Here is an 18,721-nt window from a genome sequence, read left to right as displayed (position 1 = left end):
CAAGATTATCAAAACCAGTTATCTGGTATAAAGATAACTTCTGTACAGTCACTTGGTTACAGCATTGAAACAATGCTTTCCCCAGTATTTGCAATAAAAGCCACAATATTAATGCACAACAGCAAAGCTGGTTTCGCCAAGCAAATGCATCCTAAGCTAACTTACAGATATTAGAGTAAAATGTACTTGATACATTTCCTCAACTTAGCAAAAATAGCATGACAGAGGTGAACACGTTTGTGTTGATACGATGGTCCTAATCTGCATCACCAAGCCCATCACTGCCATCGCCCCTCTTGGATATGGGAGTAAAATTTGAATTTGGTTTCTTTTTCTGAGAGGCAACTTCCGCGTTCTTTCGTAAAACGGCTCCAGGTGATGGATATGGTCGCTGTTGAAACAGAGGACCCTGAAATCGATAAAGTAAGAGAGTTTATATGCCATGTTGAGCCTTGAGAAAGGTCAAACTGAAACCAAAACTATAATTATGACAGGCATATTTCAGCATGCATTTCCTATGCTTCTGAACACCAGTCATAACAGCCAATGGCGCTTGATACTAACAACACTTTAGGCTAGCTTTGCATCAAATGGAAGCTAAATGTCCACCAATTCTACCCATCAACTTCCATTTTCACAATACTTTCACAAACTTTATAATAATTTACATGACCTTGACATTTTGATAACAAAAGCAAACTATAAAATTATTTTGAGAATATATTGAAAAATCTATGGATACCAGGTTGGATGCATTCTTTTAGTTGAAAAAACATAAAGAAAATAGAGATATGAAATGCACTATTAAGAAACAAACTAACAAGAAGATAGGAACATAGATTAGAGCTTCTGAAAAGAAAAAGAAAAAATGTACGTACGGTTGCTGTTGTGTCAGCTGCCCGTGGCTGCACGCCTTTCAGACCCACCACCCTGAAATAAATTGTAAATTTGTGTTTACTAATCAGGATTTTCTATCAAAACACCAAGTTTATCACTAAAATAAATCCATCTAAGTGTGTGTATACATCCATACCAGCCACCACGAGGAGCATCTGAATAGGAGCTGGGGTCCATAGGATCCAACTCGTCATCCTCTTCATGAGCACGCTTCTTGCCCATTTTTTTATTTCCCTTATCAATTGGTGGTTTCCAGCTAGCCCTGGATAGACAAATGAGGATCAGTATGTTCTCTATGGCTTTGAAAGAATAATGTTAGGCCCGCTACTATTTGGTAATAGGCCCGTTAGTAATGCGGGGAAGGATATAAAACAGAATGGGTTCAAGTCACGTGAAAAATGAAGACCCCTTCCCATTACTCAGCCTCTTGTGTAAAAACAGGGTAAGGCTGAGTACAATACATTAAAATGGTGGGACCCCTTCCCGAACCCTGCGCATGCGGGAGCTTTAGTGCACGGGGCTTTCCTTTTAAATTGGGGAAGGGGAAATTTTTATTAATTAAAGTGGCACTAACGGCCATTTTACAACCATGTCTGAGGGAATTCCAAATCACTACCTTGAGGTTACAAGACTAAACTCTTACCAGTGAGCTAGCACCCCTAGTGTTTGATTCAATACAACATATATATTATAATGGAAATAAAGTGTTTGATTCCTTTTTCATTTTATTTTATTTTTACTAATATTCCTTTTTAATTATCACCTCGGAAATAAAGAAAATCCTACAGTATTTTTGCAAATCTATCTTTTGAATTCGTTTTTCCACATGGTTGTAGGAATTCTTTCTTGCTCAAAGAAATGATCCTAACGTAACCCTAAAAGAAAAATATGCTTGTAATACAAGATATTGAATCACAAACAGATGATAGAATTTTCAAGAGAGTACAATGTAAAAAAGGAGATATTCTAAAGGATGGAAAATTACAACTGAAATTTATGTTAGAGAGTTCATGCCCCAAGCATGGCAAATTACTAAGAATCAGTCAGTGAAAAGCAATAGTTTTTCTGGAACAATTTAACAGAAATGCGTATTTCATACAAAAACCATACCTCTGTTTGCTAGCCATTTTATCAGAATTTTCCCTGGGATGTGGAACACTGCTTTGCTGATTAATCAAATTCAAGGACAAATACTGACATTGTGGAAGATTGAGAACTCTGTATTTGTTCATTTTTTATACGATAGAAACCAACAGAAATATTAGAGATAGAGATCAATGTTAAAGCTCACTATTATATAAAAGAGGAGTGCTATAAACACACTCTTCTCAACACACACTCATTGATTGGTTAAAATTCAAATGGGTCCTAAATTTAGTGGGACCCATAATTTTAACTAATTAGAGAGGGTGTGTTAAATAGGGTGTTGCTAGCATAACTATTCTATACAAAATTCGATCACAACTAACGAGGTAGTCGCTACATGACTATGTAGGATACCTATCAACGTATAATCAAGTTAACTTCAGTATAAACATGAATCCAAACAATATATGTATATCAATGGCGGAAACAGAGTAAGATGAGGAATCATCCAAAACTAGTCCTATGTAAGCAAGAGTTGCAACTATCTACCTTGTGCAGTGACTGCAGTAACTCCATGCTTGCACAAGGCCTACACCCCATCCACCACAGCCCATGCACCTTGGTAAATTAGATGATTGGTCATCCACATGACCAACTGATGAGACCACCTGATCCGACACAACTTTCTGAGTAGAATTAGGATGCTTCCATTGTGATACCTTAGTTTTTGTATTGTAGTAATATTTATGACCTTGAGCAAAAATAAAAAGTAAATAAATAAAAATGGGGGAAAAGGGAGAGAAGAGAATTTGAAAGTGTATTATGCTTCTAATATTTGTGAAACAACTGTGTTAAAATTAAGAATCTTCGGATATTCCTTTAATTGTACAACTTCCTAGTTTGATTAATATTACTCCTAGAGTATAGACCTCCGTAGGCTACTGCTTAATAAATAAGCATTCAATATATTTATTGTAAAACCATTATCAAGAGTATGTATAGTTGTTACGCTTACTTTTATGTTAGAAACATATAGCAAATGAAACTCATAAATGATCAAATGCAACAGCAGGATATTTATGTGATGAACCTGTTGTTTCGTCCAATGCCTCCACCCAACTATCTGGAAGACACAAAACCGTTGTTGATTGCCCGGTTAAAGATGCTTCACGGGGTTTTTCCCATTGACTCTTCCCGGTACTTTCATTATAATAATAAAATGCACCACTTCCTGGATCTTTTGCTTCCACCTACATGACAAATTAGTGATTAGTATGTGCTAGTAAACAGTAGGGTACGAATAAAATAAAAAATCCTAGAGTTAGAAAATGATAAAAGTCTTGTAATTTAAGCTCAGAATGGGAGATGAATTGTCAGCAATTATATAACATTAACACTTCCGTCGGCTACAATCCTACCGATAAGAATACTCTCTCTGCTCTAACTCACAAATGATTTAAGCTCAGAATGGGAGATGAATTGTCAGCAATTATATAACATTAACACTTCCGTTGACTACAATCCTACCGATTAGAATACTCTCTCTGCTCTAACTCACCAATGACTTCCAAGATACCCTCTCACTCTCCTTCGGTCTCAAATATAACAGGATTCATCACACAATTAATCCATCCCACTTGCACATCAGCATTCTCTCTTTTCCTCTTCTTTTGCTTAACATAAATTCCCCACCTTATGGGCTTGGGCAGCTGATATGGTATCAGCCCATTTGAGCCCACATTCACATTTGGGGTCCTAACAAGTGAAGAGAAATTTTACATCTAAGAAGAACAATTATAATAAGTGATACATACCCATCCTGGAGGCAACTTTTCATTTCCCATAAATTCAGCTGAAGTAGCTTTCTGAAATTAAAAACCAGGTAAATTGTAAGTTAAATTATCAGGTTGAAAATAACATACCATAAAATATCTATAAAATATGAGAACTGAACATCAAATTCTAATTAAAATTGCAGCATAATATTTTTAAAAGTATGTCAAGATCCAAATTCGAATCTGTTTCTGGTCCTGGTCAGATACCACTGTGTTCAGCCCAACCCCCAAAGAAGGCAAAAATATACAAATTAAATAGAAATAACAAAACTAAAAAAGCTGGTGGAGAAGATGGGAAAAAGAATCACGGTAACAAAGTTAAGCTAAAACCAATATTCTTACAGGATCTTCGGTATGTCTATCATCTTTAAGAATACCCCGAGCTTTTAACTTCTGCTTGAGGTACTTTGGCAGTTCTTTAGCTGCAGGTTTCTGCTCTGAACATCCATCAAGTTTAGATTCAGGCTGACCAGATGCATTGTTACCTACTCCACAGTTTCGGAAGAAACAAAGTTAATGTAAACTCACTAGTTCAGTTACTGCAATGTCCAAAGGATGCAGTGGATGACTAAAATAATTTTGGAATGAAATTTACCAGCATCATCAGCGTTAAGCTTGGGCACGTCATTATAGGCACCTCCACCAGGTACACCATATCCATTGCCTATTTCTGTGTTGCCTGATATAGAAATAAAGGCTTGTAAATCACATGGACTCTTTATATGTGTAATACAATTATAGAAGAAATTAACCAATAACAGTGAACTAGTAAGAATTATGGGAAACAATATAAAATAAATTGTCGTCTAGTCTAAAGCCATAGAATAGTATATGTAGCCCTCAAGAGTCAAGACATATTAGTCGAATCTCTCCTAAAGGTTCACTTTTAGGAGAGATTTTCTTTCAATTACGTTGAGTTCACAAGGCTCATCTATACATAGCTTCCTTTATTTTCTTCGTTTGATTCAGATGTTTTCTCCCCTTGTTTTTTTACATTATATTTGTTATCGTTCAACACCAATATTTCAGTATTGTTGCATTGTTTATGTTCTCTTTCAGTTAACAGATACTTCCTATGCATCACCACCTTTTGCCTCTTCTTTTTTTTATCTTTTTTATGTAAGACTAGACGTGATAGATTTAGAAATGACAACATTAGAGAAAGAGTTGGGGTAGCGCCAATATTAGAAAAGATGGTAGAAACTAGACTTAGGTGGTATGCTCGTGTAGAGAGAAGACCTATTGATTCTGTAGTAAGGAAAGTAGATCAGATGGAGGGGAGTCAAATCATTGGAGGTAGGAATTAGACCTAGAAAAACTATAAGAGAAACTATTAAGAAAGATCTAGAGATTAATGAGTTGGAGAAAGACATGGTTTTTGATAGAACACTATGGCATCGTTTGATTCAAGTAGTTGACCCCACTTAGTGGGATAAGGCTTGGTTGTTATTGTCGTATCAATTGAGTAGAGACATAGGTGCTGATCGATGAAATAAGGTGTGGCCTTATTTAAGAAATCCGTGCTACTATTTTTTAATATGTGCCAGTCTATGCAGGAAAACAGGCCTCTTAGAAGGTGGGATTTAGTATGGGAAAGGAGAGTTGTTTCCCACCATGGGAAAGTTAATGTTAGCCATCAGATCAGGTAAAGAACATGATCTTATCATACACTCTCAACACTAGATTATTTTGTCCCTATCTTCCACCACCATCACTCCTTCATACCAACCAACCCCACCAGCAACAACACCATCAAAATCTTTGTCCCAACTCTCCTTCCCTTCACAGCAAAATCAAATCCAAATCAAGTAAAACCATGTTACGAACATGTTATGAACAACCATTTTTCTTTGATTTTTTTCTCCCTAATGAAATACCAAACTCTTTTCTTCAATTCTTAATTCCTTAATCATCTTCTTATTCTTCACTCACTCTCTTTATAACAAAATACCAATTCTGTGAAATTACTTTCATTCTCTTTGTTTTATCCTTTTTATTTTTATTGAAAAATAGATCCAGAAAACAGGAAGCTAGATGCAGTCCCAAAATTCATCATGGCCTGTGTCTTTAACTCCTTCCATTCATCTCAAAGCTTCAAAATTTCAAACACAACCACATAAACTACAACCTATCCAGATCCACTGAAAACGGGGATAAATTCTTTGAGAATTTTTTTCAGTGGACAAATGCTGAAAGAAATAAAATAACATCTGATAACAAAGAATGGAGAAAGAAATTCAATAATTGAACAAATCATAGAAATTAAAATAAAATAAAATTGTGGCTTCATGTTCTTAGGGCAACACATGATGTGAAATTGAAAGAAGAAGAAAAAACTGCGACTTCATGCTGTGATACCGTCAAGCACCCATTTTATTTTAATTTCATGTTCTGGGTTATTAAGTTTTGATTTCTGAAAGTGTTGAGAGAGATGGTGGTGGAAGATGGTGACAAAAAATTTTTAGTGTTGAAGGTGTATAATAAGATTGTGTATCTAATGGCTAACATTGACTTTCCCATGGTGGGAAACAACTATGCTTTCCCATGCTAAATTCCACCCTCTTAGAAACCTCCCTGCAGTTTTTGCCAAGGAAGAATAACATTGTAGTGAACTATAAGAAATGTAAGTTAGCGGAAACAGAAGTAAAATAATTGGGTCATGTGATATCTGCACGAGGAGTGATTGTTGATCCAAAGAAGATGGAGGCAATGCAATGATAGCCGATTCCAAATGATTGGGCAGATTGAGGTTGTAAATAGATGCTTGGAGGACTATTTAGCACAGTGTAGCCCTGGTGATTGGCAATTATTCAAGCCAGGACATTTCCATCCAAAGTAGAAGGGGTTTCTTTGTCGACAGAGGAAACGGGTTATATCTCCGATGAAGCAGAGAGCAATCTGCTATGGGCAGTGGCCACAGCACCGCACCAAACATCAAGCAGACTAGCAATACAGAGAAATATAATTTTGAAATCTACCTATAGACGCAGGCACACAGCCATATACTATACAGACTTATTTCCTTAACCGAAATGAGAACCTATCTACTGGATAATGGTCCAATCCAATTTCATGGGATAAAGGAAGCTTGAATTAACTTATTTTCAACTATCTATATGATCGAATTGAAAAAGAAATGATAGATACCTTGTTGTTGTGGATGTGTCGGGTTTGGACGCTTAACAGCGATTTGAGCCCTATGGTGAGTGGCCATATTCAAGAGGTGTTCCTTCAAGGCATTGGGGTGATGACGTTGAGAGAATATGTCTGAATTATCAAAATCCTTGGTAGAAGTAGAAGGTGATGATGCCATTGCCGCCATCTCTCTTTGAGTCCTAATGATATTTTGGGTAGCAAGTTCCTATGATATGATAGGAGTGAGAAAAAGAATGATTAATTGAAAAAGAAAAGAGAGAATATGGAGAGGGTTGTTATCATTAAATTACTTACTTGTTCCCGCAAAAGAGCATCCTGAGTAGCAGTAAGGGTAGTTCCTTGTTGTTGATAAGGAAGATTGAGAGAATAATTATGAACAACACCGGGAGGGGGAGGGAGTGAATGATGATGATCTTGGGGAGAATTCTCCATAACTTGAGAAAGAGAGGGTTACAGAGTCACTGCCCGCCGGGGACAGACAGACAAACGGAGCGAGGGATGCTTAACGGAGTTACTGTCCCTCTAGGCGAGTCTACTGGGTCTGCGGTACTGATTTTGCTTATACAATTAAAGAGGTCAGGGGAGATCCTCTCTCTCGAAAGGAGACGTAATTGCCCTGTTTTTTATTTTTTATATTATATATTAATTAAATTTATTTTTTATTATATTATATATTAATTAAACCCATTGAAATTTGTAACAAAATCGAACTGAAACCTACTTGAAAAAAGAGAGTACACTCCAAAATGACAACACCATTATGATAACTCAAATGAATTATTAAATTAATATTAAAACAATTAGTATTAGGTATTCTAGTCAAGATATTTATTCTCTTCATTCTAATGGTAATTTTCTAATATATTTGTTATTGATCAAGTTAAGGCTCAGTCCTCGTGACACAAAGTCTATTATATCGGCTTAGGCTCAATAAAGATTCCGTCCATATTAAATTATGAATCGCATGTACCTACGAACAATCGTGATGCACCATATAACACGGTCAGAACCCACATAAGCCCTCCATATGATCAAATGATCACTCAACTAGCAAGTCATAAGGGTATAACTAACTTGTTTGCTTTTGGGGTATATAAATAGAGTGGTATACGCCAAAATTAAGTACATATTTGGTAGCTCTGAAAATGCTATGTATTTTCATGAGTCTTAGTATAAGTATACATTGTCTCAAAGAATAATATAAAATGCTATAGTATTGCTTTTCAGCAATAGACATGTTTGTAAGAAAATAAAATAATTCATTTGGTATCACAACAATAAAATAAATATTCAAAGCAATAACAGTTTAGGAAAGCAAGTAAAAACACTTAGAAGTTTTCAAAGACGCTAATGTGGTTTAAATAATTATTTAATTATGATAGAATTTTGCTACGATATAGAGAAATGTAACTTTATATGGCTTCCTAACAACATGGTGTCATTTGGACTCTTTCAACTCAATCATCATGTTAAGCATAGGAAGACACACTGTTTGGGGTTCAATCACAATACTTAACATGCAACATTATTAGATTAGGTAATGAACGGCTCTTCCTTTATGGAGAGATTGAGTTGTGGCCTATGACAAGAATTATATATAGTATTTGTGCATCTCTAGCGTTTTCAAATATCTTCATTAAGTTCAACCACGCTTTCTTGTTCCGGTCTCCTTTCAGTACTTAGCGACGTTAGTGATATTAAACAAACAATTTCATTCCCAACTCCATTTAGTCTTAGGGAATTTGCCATTGATAAGTAAAGTGTGGTTTGCGTGAAGGTGAGAAAAACACAAGAAGGGGGTTGAATGTGCTACCTTTTTCAAACTTTTTCTAAGTGTTTTGCTGATCAGAGTCTGAATGAGTTTAGAGTCTGATGCAGGTTCTGGATGCAACGGATAAAATCAAACACACACACACACACAACAGAGAGAGAGAGAGAGAGAGAGAGAGAGAGAGAGAGAGAGCAGTTATACTGGTTCCTCTCACAAATCGAGAGTAGTTCAGTCCCATTGCACTTCCAAGATATTTTCATTATAATCACTAAGATTACAAATGTTCAATCACACAAGCAAGAGACTTCCAAATGCTCAAGAACATAAGCAAGAGACTTTTAATGCTCAACCACAGCTGAAAGAGACTTCTCACAATCTAACTTAATTAAATAAAAGATTGTTTGAATTTACACTTGATAAACAACCATGGGTGTAAGCTATTACAAAACAGAGTAAGACTCTTAAGACTTTAGAATTTCTAAGATATGAACTTAGTAAGAAATTCTGAAGTGTTTATTCGCTTTTCAATTTGGCAGAGTAATGGCACTTGTAAAAATTGCAGAGTCTCGTATTTATTATCCTTCAAGTCTTCAGCTCTTTGAATAGAGAAGAAAATGAGAGACGTTGGAGAAGTGTCAGCGCATAAATTAAGTTTTTGATAAGCTTGATCATGAATGTTGGAATGTTTCTTGTTTTGGTTAATGTCGTTGAAAAGACATTTGAAATTCCTTTGCTTAAAAAAGAATTATCTGTTCATTCCAATTGTCCTTGAAGTTCTTTATCCGTTTTTGCACATGGTCAGAAGACGACAAAGTGTACCATCTTAGTCTGATGGTGACATATTCAGAAGACGACATGTCTGACGTGTCCTTCACGGTCTTCATTCTTCAGAGTCTGATGACTTTCATAAGCTATTTCTTCAGAGTCCACGACTTCAAAGTCTGATCCTTCAGAAGCTACACTACTTTAGAGTTTGATGTTCTTCAGATCCTGTTTCAGAACTTCAGCTTCTATATAAAATCAAATTGCTCTTCTATACGTTCTTTCAGAGCCAAAACTTGATTTTACACTAAAAATTTGGTTCATGGTCATGCACACTTGAACATATATTAGAATACCTAATTGTTCTTTTAATACACTGTTATCATCAAAACTTCAGATGCATTGTACAAACTCATTTTGTTTCAAAGTATACCAAATTTCCATTTAAACACATTGTACACTACAATGTACCATATTTCTCTAATTCGCGCCAACTGGTTGTAAGAGCGCACCGTTGAATAATGAATAGATCATATTTATATATTTTAATGTCTCGTAAGTATTCTATAAAGTATGTTACCTTGTACATTCTTCCAACGTTGAAAATGATATAAAATAACACATTTAATATTAGATTTAATTGTTCAAATTGACCCTGAAATATACGTAATTTGAGATTCTTTTTATTTTTGACCTCCTATTTTTCTTTGTAAACATAAACTACATAAAAGTAACATAGAAGTTGAATTTTTTCATTATATAATTAATGAGTGGTATCTAGAAACATATCACCGTTACACAAGTAACAAGAACGTCATGTGATAAAAAAAACTACACGAACGAGACCGATGGTGTGGTGTAGGGGTGTTCGTGGTCCGGTTTGGATCGGTTTTGAGGTAAAAAATCAACCGATCCAAAATAAAAATCATGTGCGGTTCGGTTCGGTTTGGATGATTATGTTGAAAAAATCTGAACCGATCCGATCCAAATATATGCGGTTTAATTTGGATCGATTTTTGGATATCCAAAGTGTAACATGTAATTTTTATAATTAATTTTAATATTACTCATACACAATAAAATAATAGGGTTGATACACAATATGACACAAATTTATTAAAAAAGTTAACATTCCACGGTAAAAATGATTGATTATATTTAAAATAGATGAAGTAGTAATAATATAGATTAAATTAATGCAATATACAAGATTAAATACCAATAAGCAATATATTAATGCAATATATAATACTAATAAAATAATAAATAAGTATAAAAAATTACTTTTGCGGTTCGGTTTGGTTCGGTTCGGTTTTGAAAAGGTAATCCGAAATCCGATCCGATCGTAGCGGTTTTTCCAAAACAACATCCAAACACATCCAAAAATATTCGTTTTTTTTTGTGGTTTTCGGTTTTTTGGATCGGTTTACGGTTTTATTTTGGATCGGTTTGGATTTGAACACCCCTAGTATGGTGTATGGAACACTAATCAAGATAAAATCATCATTTCACATAATGACAATTTTTTTTAAACATATGGTGTACAAATGGATATTCAACACCCTAAGTGAAATAAAGTTAAGCATAAAGAGTGCAAAAGACTAGAGATACATAAATTCGACCTAGTATAAATAAAAGAAAAAAAAATAGTAAAACAATAAAACCGAGAGGGTATGTAAGCACATATGCAATCCATGGCAATCAAACACACACTACTAGCACAATTCAGTGCACGTAAGTATGAATGTGAAACCAAATTGCAAAAAAGAAAAAAAAACAAGAAAGTGTGTGGCACAAGGAATACCATATCCTGATTTTGATTAAGGTGAGTGAATCCGACTGCCACACAATAATGAATCCAAGCACCTACAATCTACTGGAAAACAACACCAAACTCACGACCATTTCTAGCCTATCAATCCAATACATCGGATAAGCGTCCTATCAAGAAAAAGTAGCGTGAGCTCAGAGCCCAGTCACTGAGACCTGATCCTGGTGAACCAAACCTTTTGAAAAGGCTTTCGCGGCCTTCGATAGAGGCGGAGCTTGTAGCACAGTTACTAGAGAGAGCATCCAAACTGACCCATGCCAACACGACAGCTCCGACATTGAGGGACCCATTAGAAGGAGAAGAACGAGATCATCACCAACGTATGAAAACGAACATCAACACCAAGATCTATCTTGAAACAGTCCAAATCGAACAATCACCTACAAGCATAGGTGCAACCATATTCAAAACCTGAAAAACCAACCTTCAATCCTTACAAATCTGAAATGAAGCAACCCTAATCATAAGGAACCGAGATGAAAACCAACGTTGGCGGAGGTTGAGGTGATCCTACAAGAAAAGATCCTGACGGGGTTTGATGGTGGTGTTGCATTGAGAGTCTTCTCACCACCAAGACAAACATCTACATCGTTTTATTAGAGTTTGGGTTTGAGGGGAGGGGATAGAGGTGTAGGTGACCGACAAAGGTTGAGATGATTAGTTTTCACTTTTTTCGATGTTTTCGGTTTTTGAAGCTTTTATGATAAGTTGTTTTCACATAATGACAAATTTGAAAAAACAATACTCCCTCTGTCCTAAATTATATGTCACTTTGAAAAAAAAAATTGTCCAAAATTACATGCCACTTTACAATATTAATGAAACATTAATATTACTTTTTCTCTTATATCCTTAACTATTTAGTACTCTCTCATCTTTCAATTCTTTAATTTATCTTTCCTATATAATTTATTAAGGAAAAATTTGTAAAACAATTCATAACATCTCTTTCCCATTCAAAATTAATTACATTTATTTTATTTTTTTACAAGAGAAAACTTATTGCATTTCATTCATCTAATCTAATCTAACTTATTTCTAATACTAATAACAATGTTAAGAAAATGTGCCAACCCTAAACCTATTCTTTTTGGCTCCAAACAATGCTGACCGTTGGATCTCTATCCTTAGGCACCACTATCATATCAGCCTTTGATCTTATCTGAATGTTGGCTTGCACACATCACAACAATCAATTCAAATTCAATTGCAATTAATAAATGTTGTTTCATTTCTTATGCGATTTGCATCCTTCACTCTCTCACTCTCTCTCTCTCTCTCTCTCTCCCTCTCTCTTCCTCTTCTCCATCTTTTCCCCTTCTTCGTCTTCCTTTCCTCACCTCCTTCTCCCTGCCATCATCGTAACTCTACCATTTCTTCTCCAATTCACAGAATCTGTTTCCTCTTCCCTTTTTTAACGTTCTTTGTTTCCACTGCTCAAGATGTGGTTCGGTTTAGTTGGGATTGAAAAAAGGAAGAACGGTTGAAGATTGTAAGAAAATGAATGGTGGTCGGTGGTTACAGAGGTGGTGACGGTGCCTGAAGTGGAACTATGGTAGATGGTCGGTGGTTACGGTGGTGAAATCAAGGCCAATTGAAATCATCTTCCTTTTCTTTCTTCTATACTGTTGTGCAACCAACAGGCTAATGGATACAGAAATCGGATTTGATATCAAGGCAAAAACAGCGAGAGCCTTGCACAACATGACAGGTGCTGAATTGAACTTGAATATATATTTGTCATCATATTTCAAACCAATAACATGTTTCTTGAATCTTATTACATTATCTGTGGAGCTAATTGCATTCATATATCTATCTCATCTTCAATACAAACATTTGAGTCCAATTATTTTCTATTATGTTTTATAATGTGTTTTTTGTTTAGTATTCCTTTGTGTCTTTTCTGTATTTGCTGTTTAGTGGTATAGAGTAGGTCAGTAAGTCAGTTTAAGATTTTTATGTGCAAACTATGAAGCTTTTCTTTTTTGTTATCGTATTCTCCGTTTGGGAAACTATGAATCAATGTTATATGATTACGTTATGTTGCCAAATTTTAATGAATATACTGTTTCTGTAAAATGCTAACTAAAAAGGATTTGAAAATTTGGTTTTTTTTTTTTAAGAAAAAATTGAGTCTGGTGCATTTGTCCATCTTTGTGTTGTTTCTATAATTTCTGATGATTTGTGCAGGGTTGACCACTATTGGTAATCAAACTATGTATCAGTATGTGTTGCAATCAAACTATGAATCAGTATGTGTTGCGTGCGTAATGTTGTTTTATTTATATAGATTTCATATGATGACTTTAATCGGACTTAGAGTTATAATGTGATGGAACTGAAAATTAGCATGATTTTTAATTATAGAAAGAATCTGAGACATACATATCCGAATTATGTCATTTATATATCATTGCAGCGTATGTTGATTTAGTATAATGTTTGTTTGTCTATGTGCAGTAAAAGTTGATTGGTTAGCCACTATTGACGATGACTATGAAAATCTCGAGCTTATTCGACTAAAATGGCGAACATTCATTGTTGAATTCAATCCAAAACAGGTGATGGACACCGACATTTAGTTCATATTTTATGCAAACCCAACCCTATTAGTTTATTTATTGTTGTATAAGATGGATGTAAATTATCTGAACCGTTCCTTATACTCATTTATTTATATTTGCCATTCTTAAAGAAAATTGTTTGAATGGTCCCAAACTGGATCCTTTTGGTTTTAACTCTCTCTATCTTTTGATTTTTCCTGATTATTGCAATTTGTTTGTTTTCATTAATGTTGTCGTTCGCCGAAAGGACAAGAGCGTGTGGCTTCAACTGGATTCTCTTAATTTTGCTTCCTTACAATTTGGTATACACTCTCTGTTACTGCCTCTCTCTCTCTCTCTCTCTCTCTATCTCTCTCTCTAACTTACAGATTTCCACTTTTAACTGTGTTAGGCATGGTTGGTGCTATTTGTTGCAGAACAAAGTATAAAAGGTGAGACCGCGAGCATGCTTACCTAATCTCAACTGCACATATTATTCTAACATCAATGGCAAATATCCTCATATCAATCTTCTTTATATGCATAGAAAATTTTAAAGATTATTACTCTTTTTTAATTCATTGGCACCCTCTTCCTTTTGAGTTCCAACTTGGAGTGAATTCAAGTCCTATGCAGATTTATGAGGTTTCTACACATGTAGTCTTGGTTTTAATGTTGATATCTTGACTTTACAAATTAGACATTTTATTTGAACATCTTTTGAATATGCCAATTTTAGTTTCGATCCTCAAAATAATTGATTTTGCCAAGTAATTCATTTAGGTGGACAAATTTGGTGCAAAGTTGTTTGCTGCTGGAAGCAATGGTCATATTTGTGTTGCAACTTTTGAAAAATTTTAACAAGGTTTGCTCTAACTTCTTAAAAAATAAGCTTTGCCTTATCTTTATCATTTTACCTAGATTCCAATTGTGCTCGGCCTTTCTCTCTCTGCGTGTAATGGGTGAGCATTGCCGGAAACTTTGAGACGGTGGCACAACATGAAGAAGCTGAAGTGAAGGTTTTTTCATCTATTGATCATGTAGATGGTTGATCGTTGGTTTGCTGCATTTTATTTTTCATCTATTGATCATGAATGTTTCATAGAAGCTTAATCAAAAAGAAAGTTTTTTGATATGATGCAAATATAACTCACTATAATTTACTTTGCCACGTGATTTACATTGTTCCAAACTTAACTCTTTCTAATATTTCTAATATCATGTTTACTTTAATAATTGCAGTTCCGTTGGAGCATGTTTAAGAGGAAACTAATGATGCTTATCTTTATGAGATGAAGATCAAATTTATTTTTGTTGTTAGTAGTAGTATTTGTGAATTTATTTAGCATGACAGTAAGTTCTGTTTTGTTTCGCTACCATCATCTTCTGATGATTACTCGGAAATTCATGAAAAAGCCTGATGAGCTGATCCTTGAGGGTACCAAGCAGTTTTATGTCGATGTTGACAAGGAAGAGTGGAAGCTAGAGACACTATGTGACATCTTTGGTCGATGACAAGGAAGAGTTTTATGAATATGTTTCATAATTCTCAATTCAATTTGCATAACCAAACAAGGTTGATGACGTTGAAGGATCTGTGTGCTTTTATCCAATGATTTTGGTTCAAATTCCAATGGCAATGAGAAAGAAGTATGACACCAAACTTCTGTGTTACATTTTTGCAAAGAGGCGATGTCTAAGCTACCAGCAAGTTTCAGTGCAATAGTGTTAACTAATTTTTTTTAAGTTGAACATAGATTTTGCAAATGTCGCAAAATAGCATAGTGTGTGTCAAGTTTGATACATGACACATTATCCTATTAAGATTTTAACTCCCTTGAGAATTATTTGCAACCTCTTAAACAAAGAAACACATGTACTTTCTTTCTGTTAAAGTCTGCATTGACATTGCACTAATGTAGATTATAGATATCATTACTTTAGCATTCTGCAATACACAGAGCTTCTTAACAATTAAAGGAGTAATTATATCGTAGCAGCAGTAGATGAGTGTTCATATGATTTTGGTTTCTTCTTTCAATACACAACATTAGGAATTTGTTTTGTATCTGCTTAGTTTCTGCAAGCATGTAAATTTGATCGAAATGTTGGTTAATATTTTATAACATTCACTGTTGGTTACTAATGCTTTGAAATTTTGTTGCTGGTGTGTTTTCATTTTAAGAGTAATAATAGTGTCATATACACCTCATAATGATAGGTGTGGTTCAGTTTCATTTTTCTAATTATATATCGGACCTTTGTCTATTTTTTTTTGGCAGAGCCCACCTTTGTGATATTATTTCAGTGACTATGCTCATTTGCCTTGCTCTTGCTTTATTCTACCAATGTAGGATAAAACTATTCTGTTATATATGCTAACATCATCTAATTATTTCATTTGCTACTCATCTAAACTATTAATTATTTTATAGTAAATACGTGGTTCTGATTATTTCGTAGGCAATAGTTAAGTTATGACACATGAAAATATCTCTATAGCTTACGAGGTAGATTGAAATATGACTGGGAAGCAATACTATTCACCATATTCTCATTGGAACTAAAACTAAGACTTAAATCAATTAGTATTACTTTTGTATCTTTCCATTTTGGGTACTTCTGGTCCCAGTTTATAATGCAAGTTTCCTCTTTAAAAAAAAACTATAATGCAAGTTTATTTTCCTAAAAAAAATTAGAAAGTTACCAAGATTTAAAGACTAAGAGGGAAGGGAGGGAAGAGTTTACTTTTCATTTATATACTGTATTTTGATTTCTTACTATATGATACTTGGCTTGGTACTATACTTTTTATAATCAAGACTATAAATGCCCGTGCGATAGCACGGGTAGGGGGACTAGTAATAACAGTATAGATACAAGATGGAATCCTAATATGAATATGGATAGCATGACGCGAGGCAACCCTAGCAAAACTATGAGTGACTTCGTTGGTTTGACTCCAAATAAACCTAATATTAGAGGTTGCTAAACTAGAAGCTAACAAACGTCTACAATCATTGATCACTGCACTATAACTAGATACGCCGCTTTTACTACCATAAAGATTAAAGACTATCCACCACAATTTTGGAATCAAGCTCAAAATCCACAATACCAAGCAGCAAATCACACACACACACACACACACAATACATTGTTGATAATAAACCTAAAGTCTCGCCCAAATCCACATCAAGAAGCGGAGTCATCCATTCGATTTTAGCTAATAGATAACGACCTTCATCATCTCGAATACACGTACCAATGCCAACTCAATCCAGAGCATGAGAAAAGGAGGCATCTACATTACATTTAAACCTACCGAAACTTGGATTAAGCCACATCAAATCTCTATGAGTAATGGAATGCCGAGGAGTAAGATGACGAATAGTTTGAACATTCTTCCAGCACGATCACATATAACTTGAGCCGTTTCGATGACATTGTTCCATACCTTATTATTTCTATGCTTCCAGATACTCCATAAGGTCACACCGAAGACTTGCTTTTGCTGTTGATCCAGATGTTGTGAGATAACAAACACATTAGTCGGAAAGCTTGCAACATAATCAAAGACAACCATCCAAGGGCTCCATAATCTGATGTGCTGCCAACAAATCATACTTTTACTACACATATGTGTGAAACGGCCAAAACGTCATATAATTTGCGTCGAAGAGAGTATTAACTATTAATAAATTTAGGGTCATGCTAACAATTTTGCATTGGAAACATCAAATTTTGAACTTTTAAAAAGTTTAATATAAATATTTTTTGCTTTCAAATTATAACAAAACAAACTATATAATTTTTTTTTTAGTGGTGGCTAGGGTTCGAACCCAGGACCTTGCATATTTTATGCATTGTCCATATCAACTGAGCTAAACTCACGAGGACAAATCAAACTATTTAAATGATAATGAAACCAACAATATAACAAAAATATATAATTTAAATTCTTATTTCTTTAATGACACCAACATCAATGTTTATTATAGAAATAGTTGTTGTTTTAGGGTATAATTGAGAAAATGAAAAAGTAAGTATAGTACACTCTTCTAATTTGTTATATTTTTTAAATGATAAAGGAAAAAGTGGACATTTGTGTTTTTTTTTTGAACAAGTCAAAATGAAATTAAATTACCAGAAGTAATTCATCTCGCACAAGGTGTGCAAAAGAGAATCACTTAAAACAATACAATGCTAGTTCACCGGCGGCGCAAACGCAACCACCGTGGTTTCAGATTTAAAACAAAGATTACAAGAGTATACCCATACAAGACATTTGTGTTTGTTACTCTTATCTATTTGTTACACGTGTTATTTGTATTGAAAATTGATGATATTTTTGAAAGAGAAAAAACCATTCAAAAAAGCTGAAAAGAATGATTTTCTTTATGTATAGTATATATTAGTATTATTATTATTATTATAAAAAAGATACATTGAACTTATTTTAATATTAAAAAGATACATTGGACTTCTTTTTTTTTTTTTTGAAGGAAAGATACATTGAACTTATTTTCATATAAAATTTATTTAAAATAATAAACTGAACAGGATTTTTTTTTGAAGGATGAACAGGAAATTATATTAATATGCATTATTTCCGTATAAGCTTTTTTTATTTGACTGGCAATAGAAGTTGTTTTAAGTTTTTTTGACTTTTGTCAAAAAAAAAAAGTTTTTTTTGACTAGCACGCATTTTTTGGTGGTGGCCGGGGTTTGAACCTCGTACCTTGCATATTTTATGCATTGTCCATACCAACTGAGCTAAGCTCACGAGGACTTTTGACTGACACGTACAAGTTTAATTAAAAGAATATAGAATTTG

The 18,721-nt window shown here is 34.3% G+C and overlaps 1 protein-coding gene and 1 long non-coding RNA gene across 2 annotated transcripts; one reads left to right on the top strand and one right to left on the bottom strand.

Annotated features, from left to right (window-relative positions):
- Positions 1-5: 5 nt before the first annotated feature.
- On the bottom strand, positions 6-7,583 carry LOC146954778 (WW domain-containing protein). Its single transcript, XM_085718537.1, has 11 exons — positions 7,269-7,583; positions 6,966-7,179; positions 4,414-4,497; positions 4,161-4,303; positions 3,798-3,848; positions 3,074-3,233; positions 2,533-2,734; positions 2,008-2,115; positions 1,034-1,159; positions 879-930; positions 6-409 (listed from the first exon to the last, which is right to left on the bottom strand). The coding sequence occupies exons 1-11, from the start codon at positions 7,404-7,406 to the stop codon at positions 257-259; spliced, it is 1,431 nt and encodes a 476-aa protein (XP_085574663.1). The 5' UTR covers positions 7,407-7,583; the 3' UTR covers positions 6-256.
- Positions 7,584-12,598: 5,015 nt separating this feature from the next.
- LOC146954777 (uncharacterized) lies at positions 12,599-15,952 on the top strand. Its single transcript, XR_015015014.1, has 4 exons — positions 12,599-13,049; positions 13,802-14,207; positions 14,297-14,336; positions 14,668-15,952. It is a non-coding gene; the product is annotated as an uncharacterized LOC146954777 (long non-coding RNA).
- The last annotated feature ends 2,769 nt before the right edge of the window (positions 15,953-18,721 follow it).

The sequence above is a fragment of the Medicago sativa genome, chromosome 1, assembly GCF_051527215.1.
Source record: "Medicago sativa cultivar Bolivia chromosome 1, Bolivia_mono, whole genome shotgun sequence".
Classification (NCBI taxonomy): domain Eukaryota; kingdom Viridiplantae; phylum Streptophyta; class Magnoliopsida; order Fabales; family Fabaceae; genus Medicago; species Medicago sativa.
Note: the sequence above shows the minus strand (reverse complement) of the source record. Positions and strands in the feature narration are given on the sequence as shown.